The sequence below is a fragment of the Gobius niger genome, assembly GCF_951799975.1.
Source record: "Gobius niger genome assembly, chromosome: 6".
NCBI classification, from domain to species: Eukaryota; Metazoa; Chordata; class Actinopteri; order Gobiiformes; family Gobiidae; genus Gobius; species Gobius niger.
The window spans coordinates 34,535,151-34,554,031 of record NC_136857.1 but is presented as its reverse complement, the minus strand read 5'-3'; the positions used below and the strand labels follow the sequence as shown (position 1 = coordinate 34,554,031).

Genomic DNA, 18,881 nt, shown 5'->3' with positions numbered 1-18,881 from the left:
GAGCATGTGTAGAGGACATGAGCCAAGTCAACATTACATTCACCTCACTCTTGAAATCAAAAGTAGGGTTGCTAGTTGCACCACAACATTAATCGTCATCAAGTTGATATTTCCACTTACAGTTGTCAGTATTTATTAGACAGTGTTGTGTGGAAGGAGATATGATGCAGGGTTATGACTTTCCACCCTGGCAGCAGCGTAACCGCAGCCAAATGACTTTCAGATTTGATTTGTTTTTCTTTGCAAAATGTTTACGTTTAGAATGAAAAGAAAGCCTGCGCATATACTCTCTATTGTCAGAGCCTGAGTCCGTCTGTCTCCGCCTCCTGTCCCCTATTGTGCAGCACCAACAGTTACAATTATACTTTGATAATACAATGTCATCTGAATATAGGAACAGAATGTCCAGTTTCCATGGTAACTTCTGCGGACACTGTAGGGATGTGTTAAGAAGGTGCACGTAGAACAAAATGTGGATGTTAAATATTTAGATCGGTCAAAATCTGCAAATTTATCAGGACATTCTTACATTACATGGTTCCCACTGGGCATTAAGAAGCAGAATTGGAAATTAAAATGAAGGCCTTAAATGTCTTTTTTTGTACTGCAGAAGTTCATGATGATGCAAAAACACATTTCTTAAGCCGTCCTTCCTGAAATTCTACATTAATTATGCTCAATAGTTACTAGCTGTCATGCCCTCTTTGCTTTTTAATAATTGAAATTTCCCCTCTCTCCCCTCCCTCTGCCCTCTCCCCCCTCTCCGGGCCCGTTGTTTGCCTTTGCCGCAGGGCTCCAGGCGGTCCTGCCCGAGTACCTCCGGGGCAGGTTCGTGGAGGCGGCTCTGAGCTACATCGGCTGTAACGAGGAGGGCCAGTTGGTTTGCCGGGACAACGACTGCTGGTGCCAGTGCGCCGCCGACTACCCCCACTGTAACTGCCCCGCGGTGGAGCTGAGGGCGATGGAGACCAGCCTGATGCAGATCCGAGAGGCCTGGACGCTCGCCAACCATGACTTTGAGGAGTCAGGTGAGGGGGGGGGGGGAGTCGGGGTCTGTGCCAGGAACTGTCGTCTGTCCAGGATTTTATCGATTACGTGCAATCACATGGTGTCATAACGTTCAGGACTGTTCATGAACTGTCAAAATGCAGATGTTTTGACTTGGTTTCACTACAATTTTTTTTCTCTACAATTGTTTGGTTGAAAATAAGGCAATTATGGCAATTGGGATGATGAAGATTCCTCCACAATAGGCAGAAGTGTTATTGTGAACTACTGCTCTCCTCATCTGCTGATTGCAGCTTCTGGCCGTCCTTTTGAATACCAAAGTAAAATTATGCAGTACTACAACATGTAACAATATCTATGAAAATGAAACACAACTGATTGACAGTGGGATTTATATGTACTCATAATCATTGCTCAAGAAGAAAACAGCTAAAACGCGGCCCAAGAGATGCACGTTTATGTGATATAACCAGCAAATCTCTGTCTGTGGAGCTACAGCAGGATTTACTAAAGATCTGCTTCCCTCCTCAGACTTAATCAACACATCAAAGAGGAGACAGAAAACCTTTCTCAGTGATTTTTACAGTGTGTCATGTCAACAGAGTCTCAGTCTGAGTCTGTGTTTAAGCTGCTCAAGACGATAGCATGCTACCGGTTAGCATCTGTGAACCTGAGGAAATACTACGGGAGGGGGGCGGGGGGGGTCCGAATTGTTTCACCTCGGCAGATATTCAGAGCGGGAGCTGCAGCAGCTGTGAAGCCAACAGACACCCACGGGGAAGCTAGACTAATGGCCGGTCAGATTTAGGGACCGTCAGCAAATTACTCTACTCTTAAATTGTGGGAGTGTAGTCGGTACATATGTTACGAGCTCACATACACCACCGGCAAGAGTGCAGAGTGCGCTTGTGTCTGCACCTTTGCTCTAGTCTACCACGTTTGCCATCGCCCTCAAGATCGTTCCCCAGGGGTCTGATGGGTTAATCAGGGGGGCCGGACCCCCCCAGACTCCCCCGTATATCGCACACTGCTTCAACACGATAAACACATGTGTGGCTCACATCTATGAACACTGAGGGAACACTATAGTAACAGCCCTTCTTTGACCTCTGTCACATGTTGTATCCAAGGCTAGATGTCTGGAGTGTGATCCAGGGCTTTCTCTTGGAGAGGTCGGAGCTGAGCTGTTGAAGCTAAATGCTAACCGGTAGCATGTTAACCTCTTGAGCAGTTTAAACACTGACTCACTGGTTTCTTCACATAAACGTGTGTCTCTGGGGCCGTGTTTTTACTGTTATCTTCTTGAGCAATGATTACAGGTACTGTACATTAAAATGCCACTGTTCATCAGCTGTCTTTCATTTATATGAGGAGTAGAGATATGTTGAAGAGCTGCATGATTCTACTTCAGTATTCAAAATCCTAACAATTCATAACTACAAAAGTCACATGACTGAGAGTGACCTGACGGTGCCGCTCTGTGTCTCGTGTAGCGAGTGTGTTTTCCAGTCAGTGCACAAGCTGGAGACAAACGTGCAGGCAATGTTTTATTCAAATAGCCATGCGACAATGTAAAGGCCTTTTTCATCATTAAAAAGGTGAATCAACTCAATTATTTCGTCACAGTCTTCGTTGACGAAAACAACACCCTTCTCAACATAGCAAACCCAGCTTGACAGGTCGACATGGGCTGAAGTGATGACATATATGCACAGACCATTGTCATAACATTCTCAACACAATGTTCTCGCTGTTGAGTGGTGAAAAGGTCATTCAAATCCCATCCATAAACAAAGACTAGAACCAGGACTGGCCTGGACCAGAGCAGGACAAGCGTAGAATCGAAAGCTCCTGGACGTGAGCCAATCACAGCCTCCCAGAGTCGGCTAAGTGTTCATCCGCCGCAGGTACAATGAAGTTGACCCAGGCGCTGATTGCAAATTACAGCTCAATGCGGAAAGTGCCATTAAAGGAGACAAAGAAAATGAGAGTGAACTGTGAGCAAATGGTGGCTAATGGCTGTAATTGGAGCGTTAAAGTGTACATTTGCGAGATCTATTTAAAGTGTTTTAAATCAACAGTTTTGGCTAAACTAGAGACTAAACTTGGCGTGTTAGTTTGGTGTCTTCCATCATCTTTTAGATCATTCTAGAGTGGAGTTTTTATGTATAATAATGTCTCGACTAAAACTGCACTTTTAGAAATCTTGTATGTTTTCCGAAATATGATAAAAGCAAGAGACAAGCCTCCATTTTTGGAAATGGCATGCTAACGAATTGACTGGAATTATCACAGTTAGAGCGATAATACTGTAGTTCAAAACAAGTTCAGTGATGGGTTTTACAGGCTCGACCTGGTTTAGCCCTAGTTTCGTCCTAGTTTCGTCCTGGGTTAGTCCTAGTTTAGTCCTAGTCTAGTCCTGGTTTAGTCCTGGTTTGGCCCTGGTTTAGCCCTAGTTTTGTCCTAGTTTAGCCCTGGGTTAGTCCTAGTTTAGCCCTAGTTTCGTCCTAGTCTAGCCCTATCTTAGCCCTAGTCTAGTCCTGGTTAGTCCTGGTTTAGTCCTGGTTTAGCCCTGGTTTAGTCCTGGTTTAGCCCTGGTTTAGCCCTAGTTTCGTCCTAGTTTAGCCCTGGGTTAGTCCTTGTTTAGCCCTTGTTTAGTCCTGGCTTAGTCCTAGTTTAGCCCTGGTTTAGTCTTGGTTTAGCCCTGGTTTAGTCCTGGTTTAGCCATAGTTTAGTCCTGGTTTAGTCCTGGTTTAGCCCTAGTTTCGTCCTAGTTTATCCCTGGTTTAGTCGTGGTTTAGCCCTGGTTTAGTACTGGTTTAGCCCTGGTTTAGTCCTGGTTTACAGCCTCATTGTCGTAGTGTTAAACATGGCCACACTCTTTGGAAGCATATTCAGTGTCGGCTTGTCCGTGTTTTCATGCAGCCGTTATGTTTACTACAAATTGTTTCCTGCAAAGGAAACGCACGCCCCCCGCACTATTTTTTACTATATTCACTATACTCACTATATTCACTATACTCACTATATTTTACTAATCACATATACCCACGCGGCGTATTGGATTTTCCAGACGAGCTATGAACTCATGTCTCTTCCAGTATGTGGCGTTTATGACGCACAGGCTGCTGCTCTCAACACGTCGATGCAGAATCCCTCTCGTTCACTCGGCTCTTATTGACCGGCCGCCCGGCCCGACTCGAGCTGGAGTGGGAGGAATCACAGTCGGCTTCCAGGCACAAAAACGACACTTGAAACGAGACGTCCACGATAAAAGAACAAACATCATTCATTAAATGTAGCAGTTATCATGGCAGATTTTTAAACAGACGTGGATAAAGCCTTTTCTGAAGTGTCTTCACCCCAATGGCATTCTTGCTTTACCAATCCTTTTAGACACTTTTTGGATAAGCTTAGTTTATTTAATAATGATTAAATCAGTCAGTCTTATTAGAGGAGCCTCCACTTCTCATTTACTAGAGCCAGGACTGTTTTTGATTCATTACATAGGGTTTAGTGTGATTAAAAATATTATCTTAAAATGAGTCCGACTTTACTTTAGCAGCACAACATTTTTTTCAGTTTTCTTTTTCCTGCAGACGTTGTTTTAAAGTCAAACTTGTTTATTCACACAGTTAAAGAGGCTAGATGCAAGTTGGTCATTTTATGCTCACTACTGCCACCCCAGGTCATATGTGTAACTGCAGCTTCTATATTAAGCTTGTGCATGACGGCACTTCAGACCCAAAGTAACAACTTTTTGAGCGACAGTGCAGGATTTTAGAGGCAGTTGTGGTGAACAGCTCTGAGCTCATTCTACACATTTGGACATGGAGGAACATGTAGAGGGAAGAAAATACTTCGTTTTAACATTTTTAAACTCTGTATAGTCTCTTTAAAGCTACTCTGAGCTACTCCATTTTTCCGGACCTTAATGGTTGCGCACCCTGGTTTTAGCCCTACTTTAGTCCTGGTTTCGCAGTAGTTTAGCCCTAGTTTAGTCCTGGTTAAGCCCTAGTTTAGTCCTGGTTAAGCCCTAGTTTAGCCCTGGTTTTGTCCTGGTTAAGCCCTAGTTTGGTCCTGGTTTAGCCCTAGTTTGGTCCTGGTTTAGCCCTAGTTTAGCCCTGGTTAAGCCCTAGTTTATTCTTAGTTTAGCCCTAGTTTGGTCCTGGTTAAGCCCTAGTTTAGCCATGGTTTAGCTCTGGTTTAGTCCTAGTTTAGTCCTGGTTTAGCCCTAGTTTAGTCCTAGTTTAGTCCTAGTTTAGCCCTGGTTTAGCCCTGGTTTAACCCTAGTTTAGCACCGGTTTAACCCTAGTTTAGCCCTAGTTTAGCCCTAGTTTAGTCCTAGTTTAGTCCTAGTTTAGTCCTGATTTAGTCCTAGTTTAACATGGTTTAGTCCTGGTGTAGCCCTAGTTTAGCCCTGGTTTAGTCTTAGTTTAGCCCTGGTTTAGTCCTAGTTTAGCCCTAGTTTAGTCCTAGTTTAGCCCTGGTTTAGTCCTAGTTTAGCCCTAGTTTAGTCCTAGTTTAGTCCTGGTTTAGCCCTAGTTTAGTTCTAGTTTCATCCTAGTTTAGCCCTGGTTTAACCCTAGTTTAGTCCTAGTTTAGCCCTGGTTTAACCCTGGTTTAGTCCTAGTTTAGCCCTAGTTTAGTCCTAGTTTAGTCCTAGTTTAGCCCTGGTTTAGTCCTAGTTTAGCCCTAGTTTAGTCCTAGTTTAGTCCTGGTTTAGCCCTAGTTTAGTTCTAGTTTCATCCTAGTTTAGCCCTGGTTTAACCCTAGTTTAGTCCTAGTTTAGCCCTGGTTTAACCCTGGTTTAGTCCTAGTTTAGCCCTAGTTTAGTCCTAGTTTAGTCCTAGTTTAGCCCTGGTTTAGTCCTAGTTTAGCCCTAGTTTAGTCCTAGTTTAGTCCTGGTTTAGCCCTAGTTTAGTTCTAGTTTCATCCTAGTTTAGCCCTGGTTTAACCCTAGTTTAGTCCTAGTTTAGCCCTGGTTTAACCCTGGTTTAGTCCTAGTTTAGCCCTAGTTTAGTCCTAGTTTAGCCCTGGTTTAGTCCTAGTTTAGCCCTAGTTTAGTCCTAGTTTAGTCCTGGTTTAGCCCTAGTTTAGTTCTAGTTTCATCCTAGTTTAGCCCTGGTTTAACCCTGGTTTAGTCCTAGTTTAGCCCTAGTTTATTCCTGGTTTAGCCCTAGATTAGTCCTAGTTTCATCCTAGTTTAGCCCTGGTTTAACCCTAGTTTAGTCCTAGTTTAGTCCTGGTTTAGCCTTTTGTTCCAAAGTTATGTCCAAAAGTCGGCGATGTCGTAGATGGCGGGAGCATGAACCTCATGGACCTCATGGACCTCGTGGACCTCGTGGACCTCGTGGACCTCGTGGACCTCGTGGACCTCGTGGACCTCATAGGGTTACAAAGTGTAATCGTTTTCAGTCCCGCCCATAATCTTTTTCCTTTTTTACTCGTTACAAATAGTTTCTCTTTGCGCCTTTGGGAGATGGAGATCGTTTGCTCTGCTGTTTCCTCTCACTCTTTCTCTTTTCTCGACACACGTTATTCTTGCTTTATTCGAGCTCTACATGGAATAGCAAATCGAATAAGTGCAAAGCCTAGATAAAGCGCAACACAGTCCCCCATAAAAAGCCTTGATATGATCTTTAATAGGCAAACTGAAAGGCTTGTTTGCGCTGAGGGAGCAGTCGGTCAGTGGCCTTTTATGAGACCGGACAAACCGCCGGCGCACAACGACAGAGGGAAAGTAATTTATGAAGCCGCTTTATTTGTTAACCTCGCATTTTATTAGGTCTCGGTAAAGCTCCTGATGATTAAGTTCTGACCCACATTAAAGTGACCGTTATGGCTCATTTAGAAAAGGCCACACACAAAAAAAAAAAAACTCAGAGTCCCGAGGCGTCACCGGGACCAAACTCGAATCCTCCCAAAATACGGCCAGGCAGTTTGCAGAGTTTGCAGTAAAGGTGTCATTTAAAACTTACTGAGAATTTCAGGGCAAAAGGATCTGAGATACTGAGAAAGTGCAACGGAGGAAGAGCAAAGCAACGTTGGTCATTTTGTTGTTTTTCGTAGAAGAAACCATTTCTTTCCCGCTTGTAGAAAATGGCCTGATTATTCACCTTATTCAGCCCCGCCCAGTTTTATAGTGTAAGCACTTCCTGTTAGTGTTAGTGCTTCCTGTCAGCAAGGATTTCCATTAATTTATCAGAGAGTGAAGAATAATGGGAATAAATGTAAAACCTATGAAAAAGCTCAAAGGAAATAAGTTTGCAGATCACAGAGCGGGACGGTGGCATCTAAAGCTCTGCATACTCTGGTGTTTGACTGAGAGCATGAATGGGCGACTGGTTCCTCGATGTAAAGCGCTTTGAGTGCCCAAAGCAAGTGAAAAGACGCTCTATTAATGTGAGCATTGACTTTGCAAATGAAGTTCAGCCGTTTGCTGGGGGCGCTACTGCACACATAGCAGTTAGCTCATGTACTGCTCTGTTGCTATGACGCTGGATAAACAAAGCGTCTGACAGATCACAGACAGAATCACGGACAGAAGGCTATATGTGTATCCGTATGCGTTTTGAACAGAGAGCGTGAATAGCTACAGATGGCATCGCGCCGTAGAAGGGGGCGTGGCCTTTGGGAAACACTCTTTTCTGGCGAAATATAAACTTATTTATCACATACAAATGAAGTCAAGTCTAAATCGGGTCTATTTGGATATTTATTCACAGCAGATTGTTCAGTAGAAGAAAAAAGAAACGGCAGTCGTAGTTAGCACTAACTAGCGTTAGCTACGATGTTAGTGTTTGCCGTTATTTATGTATTTATGGGCTGTTGAACCACTTTGCTCCCCTCTATGTCTTTGTATCTTTATTTAGTTGAAAACTATATTCATAATTCAGCATTTGTTAAAGGGGCTAGATGCAAGTTGCTCACTACTGTCCCCTCAGGCCTTACACGTAACTGCAGCTTCTATATTAAGCCTGTGCATTACGGCACTTCAGACCTGAACTAACACCTTTTGAGTGACAGTGCAGGATTTTAGAGGCAGTTGTGGTGAACAGGTCTTAGCTCATTCTAGGGGATGAAAATAAATATATATATTATTTTTTTTTAACTCTTTATAGGCCCTTTAAAGTAGTTTTTTTTTAATAATTAGAGAAAGTTTAGATTTCTCTCCAAATTGTTTTCCCCTTTAACTCTTTTCAAACATGACCATATATGGAGTATTCCAGAGATGTCGTCTGTATCTATGGGCCTTATATATGATCAACACTCATTTACATATAAAAGGCCAATTAATTCATTTGTTCTGTGACAAAGCACCACAGCAGCAGAGGATTGAACTGAGCCATATAATTCTAGTTTAGGTTCTGATTGTCATTAACATATTCATTTTAGTCTTTGTTTATGTATTTAATTTCACATTGATAGTGTTTAATTAACCAGTCATAGTAATATAGTAATTAGTAAGATTTATTTATATCTTGCCTTTCACAGACAAAGAGCCTCAAAGTGCTTCATAACACAGATCAAAAACATCAGAAAATACACACAATATAAAAATGCCAAGACAAAACAAAATCATAGCAGCCCAAATGTAGCTTATTTTAATATACATGTCAATAATACAAAAAACTGTGTTCGCCCAAATGAAATGACCATCATTGATATCAACATTGCCAAAAATGACCCCAAATGTATCGGCATTGTATCAGTTCCAAAACATGTGGCATCGATTCCCTTCACTGCCGCTATGACACAAAATGAACCCATAAACTTGACCTCACGGCTCTACCCATTATGTATAATTTGTCACCACACATAAAATGCCTTGACTTCATGTGAAAATATAGTCAGCCACATTTAACTAATGTTCCTTTTTTCCCTCATGTTGTGTCGGTCTAATCCTTCCTCCCGCCTTTATGAAAATGGTTCTCTCCGTGTTGGTCGTTGATGATGAAAAGCGTCTTCGAGGGCCTGAATGCTCCACACAGAGTGGGCGGACACCGACACGCTGTCGGACAAACCCCGGCAGTCTCTTCAACATCGGTCACTGCTCTCCGAGTGCATTGATTTCATTGTCCAGCAGCTGCAGTAATTGCTCTCCGCTCCTTTTCACTCGGCTGCGTCGGACCGTCTGCCGAGCGCCTCCGTTTTCTTCTGCGGTGAACGTTTTGGTCGTCTCCCCCCAACCCTGACCTCCTTCTCTGCCCTAATTATTGCAGCTTTTCTGTGTAACCCTGGACCGTCCATTATCACACAGGCAGCCGTGCTTTTAATGCAGTATTACCTGACTGTAAAGGAGTCATTTGGCCTTTTACATGTTATAAAGACAGTCGTGTGCCTTACTGTGTTTCTGTGAGGAGCTTCATGAGCTGCAGTTGTTTAGGCTGTAGCAGAAAGGCGATTTTTATAATCAATCAATTTGAAACTTGGGCGGCACCAGGGACGGGGCCTTTCTGTGTGGAGTTTGCATGTTCTCCCCGTAGGTTTCCTCCAGGTACTCCGGTTTCCCCTACCACTAAAAACATGTACAAGAAGCCACCGTTTTTCCATACTGAGATATGTTCGTACTTGAGCTTAGATAAGTTGATAAGTTTGGGCACCTCTTTAACTTTTCCACATTTTGCCATACTATGGACCATAAACATAAATATATTTCATTGAAATTTTTAGTGAAAGACACACACTAAGTGACACGCAATAGTGAAGTGAAATGAAATTTATACATGGTTTAGATTTTTTTTTTTATAAAAATCTGAAAAGTGTGATGTGGAACAGTTTCCTTTCCCCCTTTCTTTTTAGTGAAACCATTTGCCTTCAGAAGTTTCCTGATGATTTCTGAATGATCACATGTTGAGCCAATGACTAAACAGTATAAAGCTGGGTTAAGTTATAAAAAGATTTCCAAAGCTTTGAACATCTCTCAAAGGACAGTTAAATACACCATCCAGGAATGGAAAGAGTCTGGCATCACTGCAAACCTACCAAGACCTGGCCGTCCTCCTAAACCTACTGACCGAACAAGGACAGCACTGACCACAGCTGTTACCAAGAAGCCTCTGATGACCCTGGATGAACTGCAGAGAGACACAGCTCAGGTGGGGGAAACTGTCCACAGAACAACTTTTTGTCATAAAAGCCAGATTTGTGCAGTGTACGACTGAGTGGCATTTTTAAAAGAAAACCATAAAAAGTCCCCACATGGAGGCTACTGGCAAACAGAAAACGGAACTTCACCTCCGTTTGGAGCTATAGGAATACATTGGGAGAGGCCAAATGCTAACATCTTTGGTCGTTTCGCGTGACTGAGCGCACGCACAAAGACCAGACAGGTACGTATCAACTTGTCTAAGCTCAGGTAAGAACATATCTCAGTATGTAAAAATGGTGGCCTGTTCCTTTAACATGCACTGTCCCTTCCAAATAAAACCACTAAAAACATTGTGTAGATTATTGATATAAATATTGGGGGGGAAATCTATTGTAAGTTTACCTTCATTTAATGTTTTCACAATAAAAATATGGCCTTTTAAGGGTAACCCGGAGTACCCACAGGAAACCTGCACAGACACGGGGAGAACATGCAAACTCCACCCGTCCAGGTGGGAATCAAACCCGGGACCACTGCGTCAGTGTGGATGGAAAGGCACCAAACTGACCACCAATACAGCCACATTTCTCATGAAAATACCACATTTGCCCCGCGGGAGTGTGACATCATCACATTTAACTAACAGCTATAGACACGGATGGACCGAGCCGACCCAAATGTGATTATTGCCCACCCAGTTAAATCTAATAACCCCCAGAAACAATCCATAACTTTGGCCGTCTTCATTTTCAGCTGATTATAAATGTATTATTCCGCACCGCCATGAGTGTGTCCGACCTCGACTGATCAGTCTACAGCAAAACTTTCAAAACCTCGTGGGGATTCGCACTTCAGTGTTTGGAGAGAGAAGCTCAGAGTTTGAGACGCTTCAAACAGATTTAAGAACTTATTTATGCCGTCCTCCACACAGTTTGTGATCAAGAATGTGAAGGACCATCTTATCTTTTTACTTTAGTGTCACTTGTCGGTTTTATTTCCATTATATATATCACAGAATCACCAAGGTCTTCCATCTGAGTAAGATTTGCAACACAAACATTTTAAGTTAAAGCAGTACTAAGTAACGTGTTGTTTACCTTAATAAATCCTTTCCGTAGTCCCTGTGGGGGTAATACAAGTGATTATGGGATGATTGGAGGGTCTTTCATCTCCCCCTGGTGTCTCTGGACAGAAAACCAGGTTTGCAACTTGACTGCCACCGGACCGGAGCCACCAATACACACTAATGGAATCACGAAGAAGAAGCTAGCATGCTAACGGGCAAAGCTAACTGCGGGCTAACGTCACTTTAAACAGTATTTACAGCCAAGTTTGAGTGAAAAAAAAATATTTCCATTGTATAATTGGATGCACAGTAACCCTCTCTCCCTTCGCCTTTCCTGTCAGCGTAGTATTTACTCTCCAAGACAATTAATAAGTAAAAAAATCGTAACTTGCTACTACACCTGCAGTTGCGCTTATGGCCTCTAGGGGGAAGAGTTACTTAGTACTGCTTTAAAGCCCGATTCGCACGGGATTAGAACTCCCTGTGGACGTCGGTAAAACTGAGATTACCTCGAGACATTGGTAGTTTTTATGAGCATTCGCAAGACATCAGCAATGTCAGTAATTCACTCATTTTAAAGCAGTACTTAGGAACGTGTTGACCTTAATAAATCCTTTCCGTAGTCCCTCTGGGGGTAATACAAGTGTTAATGGGATGATTGGGGGTGTTTCATCTCCCCCCGGTGTCAAAGTCACCAATACACACTAATGGAATCACAAAGAAGAAGCTAGCAGGCTAACGGGCAAAGCTAACTGTGGGCTAGCCCCACTTAAACAGTATCTATCTGGGACAAGGCCTCGTGGAAGACCCAGGACACGCTGGTGGGACTATGTCTCCGAGCTCGCCTGGTGTCGCCTCGGGGTCCCCCCAGAACAGCTGGAGGAGGTGTGCCTGTATCAGGAATTCTGGTCATCTCTGCTGAGACTGCTGCCTCCGCGACCCGGCCCCAACAGATATCTTCTTACCTGAGCTAAGACGAGTTGATGTGTACCTGTCTGGTCTTTATGCGTGCGCTCAGTCACGCAAATGTTGTTAGCATTTAGCCTCTCCCAGCATCGGCATAGCTCCAAACGGGGTGAAGTTAGAAGCAACCAAGCTGTTCTCAGTATGGAAAAATGGTGGCCTAATAATTTAATGGAAATGACTGATGCTGACACTGACTGATGGTAATAACCCTCTTATTCCTTCGTGATGCGAAAGCTAACTCTCAGGTTTGCTTTAGCGAGAAAATACATTTCTTACCGCACGCTACGACGTCGACATCAGTGTCAAGTCTGTGGGATTTCTCATAAATCAGGGGTTTCCTTTCGCTCTAATGCTCCTCCTCCGTCTCAACTTTGGAGTTTGCAGAATTACTCAAGCTAAACTCAAGGTAATCCGGGGGAAATGTTACCTTCCAAATTACCGACATGGCAGATCCGCACGGGAGTAGAAGCTCCGAGGACGTCGTTTCGGGAACTTACAGGGTTGAAATGAGTGAAATTACACTGAATGTCACGTTCCTCAGCCCCTTTTTGCATATTTCACCTTCTCTTACATTATAACGGGGCAAGAATATGGTGCTATTGCCAGGTTTTATCGCACTATTGGTCCCTGCGCTATTTTAAGCCTGTTTTTGCACCTGACAGTGTTTTTTTTTTCTCTCTCTCTCTCCGCGCACTCTTTGCAGATTGAGGCCGCCTCCATTAGCTCGCAGCTGGTGATAACTTAAACAGCAAGGTGCCCTGAGCTGAAGTGCAGCATTTAATTACAAAACAACAAGCCCAGAGCGCGGGGAGAGCACTTGTATATGGATCAACCCAGCAACAACACGCAAAGGCACTTACATATTCAGGGGAGTTTCAATTAGGCCTCCCCAGTCTGCGGAGGTTTGACAGTGTCTAGAACTTTGTTACTTTGAGAGTGCTGTTTGGCCAAGAAAATACAGCACAACTTTGTGGAAGTGTCTTAATGTATGTTGTTAAAAAAACACATGAGCTTTAAACCATTGATTTAACATTATACTCTCATCAAAAACAGACCTGGAGTGTAGTATTTCCTTTCATTCATGCAGGGGTGAGTAATCCTCAGGTAAACCTTTTCACTTTGGTCGTTTCTTCTTCTCCTGCTGAATCTGTACTTCCTGAATTACATTACATCATTGGTGAAGGGCCCATCTATACAAAATACCGGAATATATTAGGCATTACATTTCAGTTAACTCAAGTTACAAGTGCATTTAACACATTGAGGCCGCACTGTTTTGGGGATTTAGCTGCAGAGTGCCGACAATCCAGACCATTGTTCATGATATTTGAAGCACCACAGCATATTCTGTGTTATAGCTATGGACACATGCTGTGAGACTCTAAGCTCTCCGTAGGTGAAAACGGTTTAATTCTACGTGCCTCGGTACCTGAGAAATCTAAACAGAGGCTAGTTTGGATCAAAATCACATTTTTTTTCCGGAGATAATTAGTGTTTTATGCAACACTCTCCTTTCTGATTAACGCCTCTCTCCTCTCTGGACGGACTCTAACGTTATGGGAAGAGGCAAATACCTAAATATAGCCTGGTTCTCGGATTGAAGACTTTAACAGGATGTTTCTCAGCCGTCCTTGGACCGATTTTAACCATTTAAAAACTCACTTTCAATCTTTCCATGGGAAGCTGCTCTGCTTTGTCAAACGAGAGAGAAGTGTCGGCTATACAGCTGTTCACTACACAACACCACGCCCCCACGGACAAAAAAACCCAAAAAGAAACCATAATATATATATATATATATATATATATATATATATATATATATATATATATATATATATATATATATATAATATATAAAATGTCCAGATCTTGACTCTTCACAAGTTTTTGATCTTCTTTTATTTCACTTCTGTTCATCACAGAGCTACCAAAATCACACATCTAATTTCGTAATAATAAAAAAAATATTTTTGGCACTCAACGTGTTGAATATGAACAAAAAAGCCAAACTCCCTCCAAATAACGGACCCTAGCAAAGGTCGTCATAACAAAACAAAGAGAAAGGAAATCTTTGACTGCACTTTTACTCTGTGACATTATTACTATTTTTTTGGTTGATATTATGCCAAAAGTAACTCAAAGGTAACTCAAAAGTAACTCAAAGTAGTGCAACTCAGCTACATTTTTTGAAACAGTAATATGTAATACAAACATATTACATTTGTATAGCCGTAACTACTAATACAGAATAAATATATTACAGTTTTAAAGTAACTTGCCCAACACTGCACACAAATGGAATCAAGCTAACAGGCTAACGGGCAAAACTAACTGCAGGCTAGACCCACTTATACAGTATTTACAGCCAACTTTGAGTGAAAAAAATGATCTCCATTGTGTAATCGGATGAACAATATCCCTCTGTCCCTTTGTCTTTTCTGTCAGCGTAGTATTTACTCTCACAGACAATGAGTAAAAAACCACAACATGCTACGACACCTGCAGTTGCACTTATGGCCTCTAGGGGCATGAGTTACTTAGTACTGCTTTAATTAAACTTGCCGTCTTTAATTCGTAACTAGATTTCTACTGCAGTCAGTGCTAACACTTACAATCTTCCAGGACCATCTTATCCACTATTAATGCCGCCTCCCCCTTATTATAATCTCGCCACTTTAATTTTCCACAGCTTCAAATATTAAAATTGCAGCGAGTTTAAATGTATTCATATCAAGAGCTCCTTGGACCCTTTTGGCCAATGTAAGTCTATTTTAATACACTGTCTAATAAATATTAGATCATCTACTGGCCACTGGGCTCCACATAATGGTCAGCACATAGTAAGACATTGCACACCGGTTTTAAATATTGCATTTGATATTCTAATGAACTGTAAGACAAGACGAACTGTTTAATTTCTTATGATGTGAGAATGGGCTGAATAAAGCTACACAGCATTAGCTCCCCCGGCTAACGTGTTATTCTTAATATGACCAACCTCTGCTGGATACGGATCAGGCCGTGTCTTTTTTTTTTCTTTTCTAAAAATAAAGGCGATGTGATGAGGCGTTGACAAGATAATAACGTGGCGAGGCCGGGTTTCCAGGGACTCAGGTATTTCAGTGTCGAGGAGATTAACAAGAGCTATATTTTTCCACCTATACACCTGTAAAGGTTAAAAATGTGACTGCGCAAAAATCCCAGGTCCGACTATGGGAATTTCATCATCATTACTATAAGACCTACAGGACAATATCACACTCATCTATAGATAGTTTTCCACATTTTGACGTCACACTCCCGCACAGTTCCATATGGCGCTATCTTGTGTGTCAGGGGTCTAATTGTTTGTGTTACGGATCATTGATAATATGATGAAGTATTGCTCAAACCTGTGTTGTGTGGGGCTGATCCCGACACGACGAAGAGAAAACGTCTCAATATCCCAAAAGTAATTAATCAACTGACTTTACGGGGCAGCCTGTGCTTTTTCCGCTCTGTGCCTGTGTCTGAGTGTCATGTCTTGGCTGATGTTCCCTGGTTTCGCCCGGGTCTATCAGCTTTTATCTGACAGATAAATGAGAGAAATTGGCATCAAACAGATTTGGCATTGGGGCTAGCCGCTAGCATGAAATAAAGCAAGTCTACGATGAAAACCAGGTACAGTTAGCAGTTAGCAGAGAGATGAGGCTCGGACAAATCACGGAGGAAGCACAGGCCGTCCCCGTAAAGTGAGACCCGGCGAGAGCGAGAGGCGGCCGGGGAGAGTGTGAGGAGAAGGCCGGGGAGGCGAGAGCGAGGCGGCCGGGGAAGAGTGCGAGTCGGCCTGGGAGAGTGTGAGTCGGCCTGGGAGAGTGTGAGTCGGCCTGGGAGAGTGTGAGGAGAAGGCCGGGGAGGCGAGAGCGAGGCGGCCGGGGAGGTGAGAGCGAGGCGGCCGGGGAGGCGAGAGCGAGGCGGCCGGGGAAGAGTGCGAGTCGGCCTGGGAGAGTGTGAGGAGAAGGCCGGGGAGGTGAGAGCGAGGCGGCCGGGAAAGAGTGCGAGTTGGCCTGGGAGAGTGTGAGTCGGCCTGGGAGAGTGTAAGGAGAAGGCCGGGGAGGCGAGAGCGAGGCGGCTGGGGAGGCGAGAGCGAGGCGGCCGGGGAGGCGAGAGCGAGGCGGCCGGGGAAGAGTGCGAGTCGGCCTGGGAGAGTGTGAGGAGAAGGCCGGGGAGGTGAGAGCGAGGCGGCCGGGGAGAGTGTGAGGAGAAGGCCGGGGAGGTGAGAGCGAGGTGGCCGGGGAGAGTGTGAGGAGAAGGCCGGGGAGGCGAGAGCGAGGCGGCCGGGGAGAGTGTGAGGAGAAGGCCGGGGAGGTGAGAGCGAGGCGGCCGGGGAGAGTGTGAGGAGAAGGCCGGGGAGGTGAGAGCGAGGCGGCCGGGGAGAGTGTGAGGAGAAGGCCGGGGAGGCGAGAGCGAGGCGGCCGGGGGAGTGTGAGGAGAAGGCCGGGAGGCGAGAGCGAGGCGGCCGGGGAAGAGCACGAGTCGGTCGGGGAGAGTGTGAGGAGAAGGCCGGGGAGGCGAGAGGTAGGCGGCCGGGGAGAGTGTGAGGAGAAGACCGGGGAGGCGAGAGGTAGGCGGCCGGGGAGAGTGTGAGGAGAAGACCGGGGAGGCGAGAGGGAGTCGGCCGGGGACAGTGTGAGGAGAAGGCCGGAGAGGCGAGAGGTAGGCGGCCGGGGAGAGTGTGAGGAGAAGGCCGGGGAGGCGAGAGGGAGTCGGCCGGGGACAGTGTGAGGAGAAGGCCGGGGAGGCGAGAGGGAGGCGGCCGGGGAGAGTGTGAGGAGAAGGCCGGGGAGGCGAGAGGGAGGCGGCCAGGGAAGAGCGCGAGTCGGCCGCTGCTGCTCTCTTCGTTCATCAGGAGGTAAACACAGCACAGATTGGCGCTGATACACATTATAAATACAGCCTTTTCTCATTGTTTATCCGCTCACATGACGGCTGTTTGTTTGGTTCGATGGACAAGTTTAAGTGCACGCTCGGGCCTTCGTCTTTTACTATTAATATTACCGCACATGTGTACATCACGATGATTATGTTAGCCTACCCATCACATGGCTCATTGTGAGTTAAATAAAACATATTAGCGACTACAGACCGCCCGTAGTAGACACAATTACTCATTTATTGTGCATGCGAGTCGTGCGTAAACATTGTCGAATGCCACACAACATGGCGGCCACTGCTGTGGATCGAGAAGCAGAAAACCATCTATTGTGTGATCTCGAGTACCTAGTGGGTGAAATGTGTTTTTTTTATGTGAGAAAGTGGGGCAATCCGAGCCCATCCAGATGCAAACAAACAAACTCCTCTGAGCTGCTTCGTGGATTGTGAAATGAAACCCTGCTTCAATTATTGGTGGCTCTAAACACCCAACAGTCAGACAATATCAGAGTGAATGGTTGTCAGCGTGTCTCTGTGCAGCGAGTCCCAGAAAGCCTCTGAAAACCCCGGATTATGATGACTATTAGTTTTGGGGGAACACTTCAAATTTCAACGTTCAAATTTTGTTCCTTTCACACACAAACTTCTTGAAGAAATTGCTCTAGTTTCCAGGCAACCACCTCCTTCCACGGCGCAGTTCGAGGCTCCTGGTTTGTGCCACATTTCCAAGTCTTTAGGCTGAGACCTCGAACTGAGACGGAGAATCGATAAAGCGATATTTGAAATGCCTTTACAGAAGCAAGATGTGTGTATCGACATTTTGGTGTCTGGAGCGTAACGATCCAGCAAAGATGAGCTTTAGGTGGAGGCATCTGACATTGGCTGGTTTGTTTTGTTTGCTGTGTATATCGGGCTGATGTAATTGAGCAGAATTAATCAAATCTATTTGACTGATCACGATTAGTAAATCACAAAGGCTGGAATTATCATGGTCGACCTACGATGTATCTGCAACATCCCTGTGTCTCCATGGGTGCTCTTTTGTACTAAATCTGCAAACCCTAATCTATATTCCAGACCTCGTTTGAGGGGGGTACGGTGGCCTACAGGTACATTTACTTTTATGAAAGTGTGTTAAAGCAATAGGCCACCATTTTTCCATACTGAGGTTTGATCTTACCTGAGCTTAGACGAGTTGATGCGTACCTTTGTGCATGCCCTCAGTCACGCAAAACAACCAAAGATGTTGTTAGCATGCGGTCTCTCGCAATGTATGCCTATAGCTCCAAACGGGGGTGAAGTTTGAAGCTACCAAGCTCTTCTACGGGCACAAAGACTAGACAGGTACACATCAACTCGTCTAAGCTCAGGTAGAACATATCTCAGTATGGAAAAACGGTGGCCTGTTCCTTTAAGAACTTCACTTATATTATTCTTCAAAGCAGTACTAAGTAACTCTTGCCCCTAGAGGCCATAAGCGCAACTGCAGGTGTCATAGCAAGTTGCGATTTTTTAACTTATTAATTGTAAATACGACGCTGACAGAAAAGACGAAGGGACAGAGGGATAATGTACATCCAATTATACAATGGAAATATTTTTTTTCACTCAAACCTGGCTGTAAATACTGTTTAAAGTGACGCTAGCCCGCAGTTAGCTTTGCCCGTTTGCATGTTAGCTTCTTCTGATGATTCTACTAGTGTGTATTGGTGGCTCCAGTCCGGTGGCAGTCAAGTTGCAAACAGATGAAAGACCCTCCAATCATCCCATTAACACTTGTACTACCCCCACAGGGACTACGGAAAGGAGGGGGAGGAAAATACATAATTTGAG

At 44.4% G+C, this 18,881-nt stretch overlaps 1 protein-coding gene across 1 annotated transcript in view; it reads left to right on the top strand.

Annotated features, from left to right (window-relative positions):
• LOC306964221 (BMP/retinoic acid-inducible neural-specific protein 3-like) overlaps positions 1 to 18,881 on the top strand; it is a 250,323-nt gene that overhangs the window by 191,225 nt on the left and 40,217 nt on the right. Inside the window, exon 6 of the mRNA XM_079558190.1 lies at positions 792 to 1,028. Coding sequence (XP_079414316.1) covers positions 792 to 1,028 — 237 coding nt within the window. The remainder of the gene's footprint in view (positions 1 to 791; positions 1,029 to 18,881) is intronic.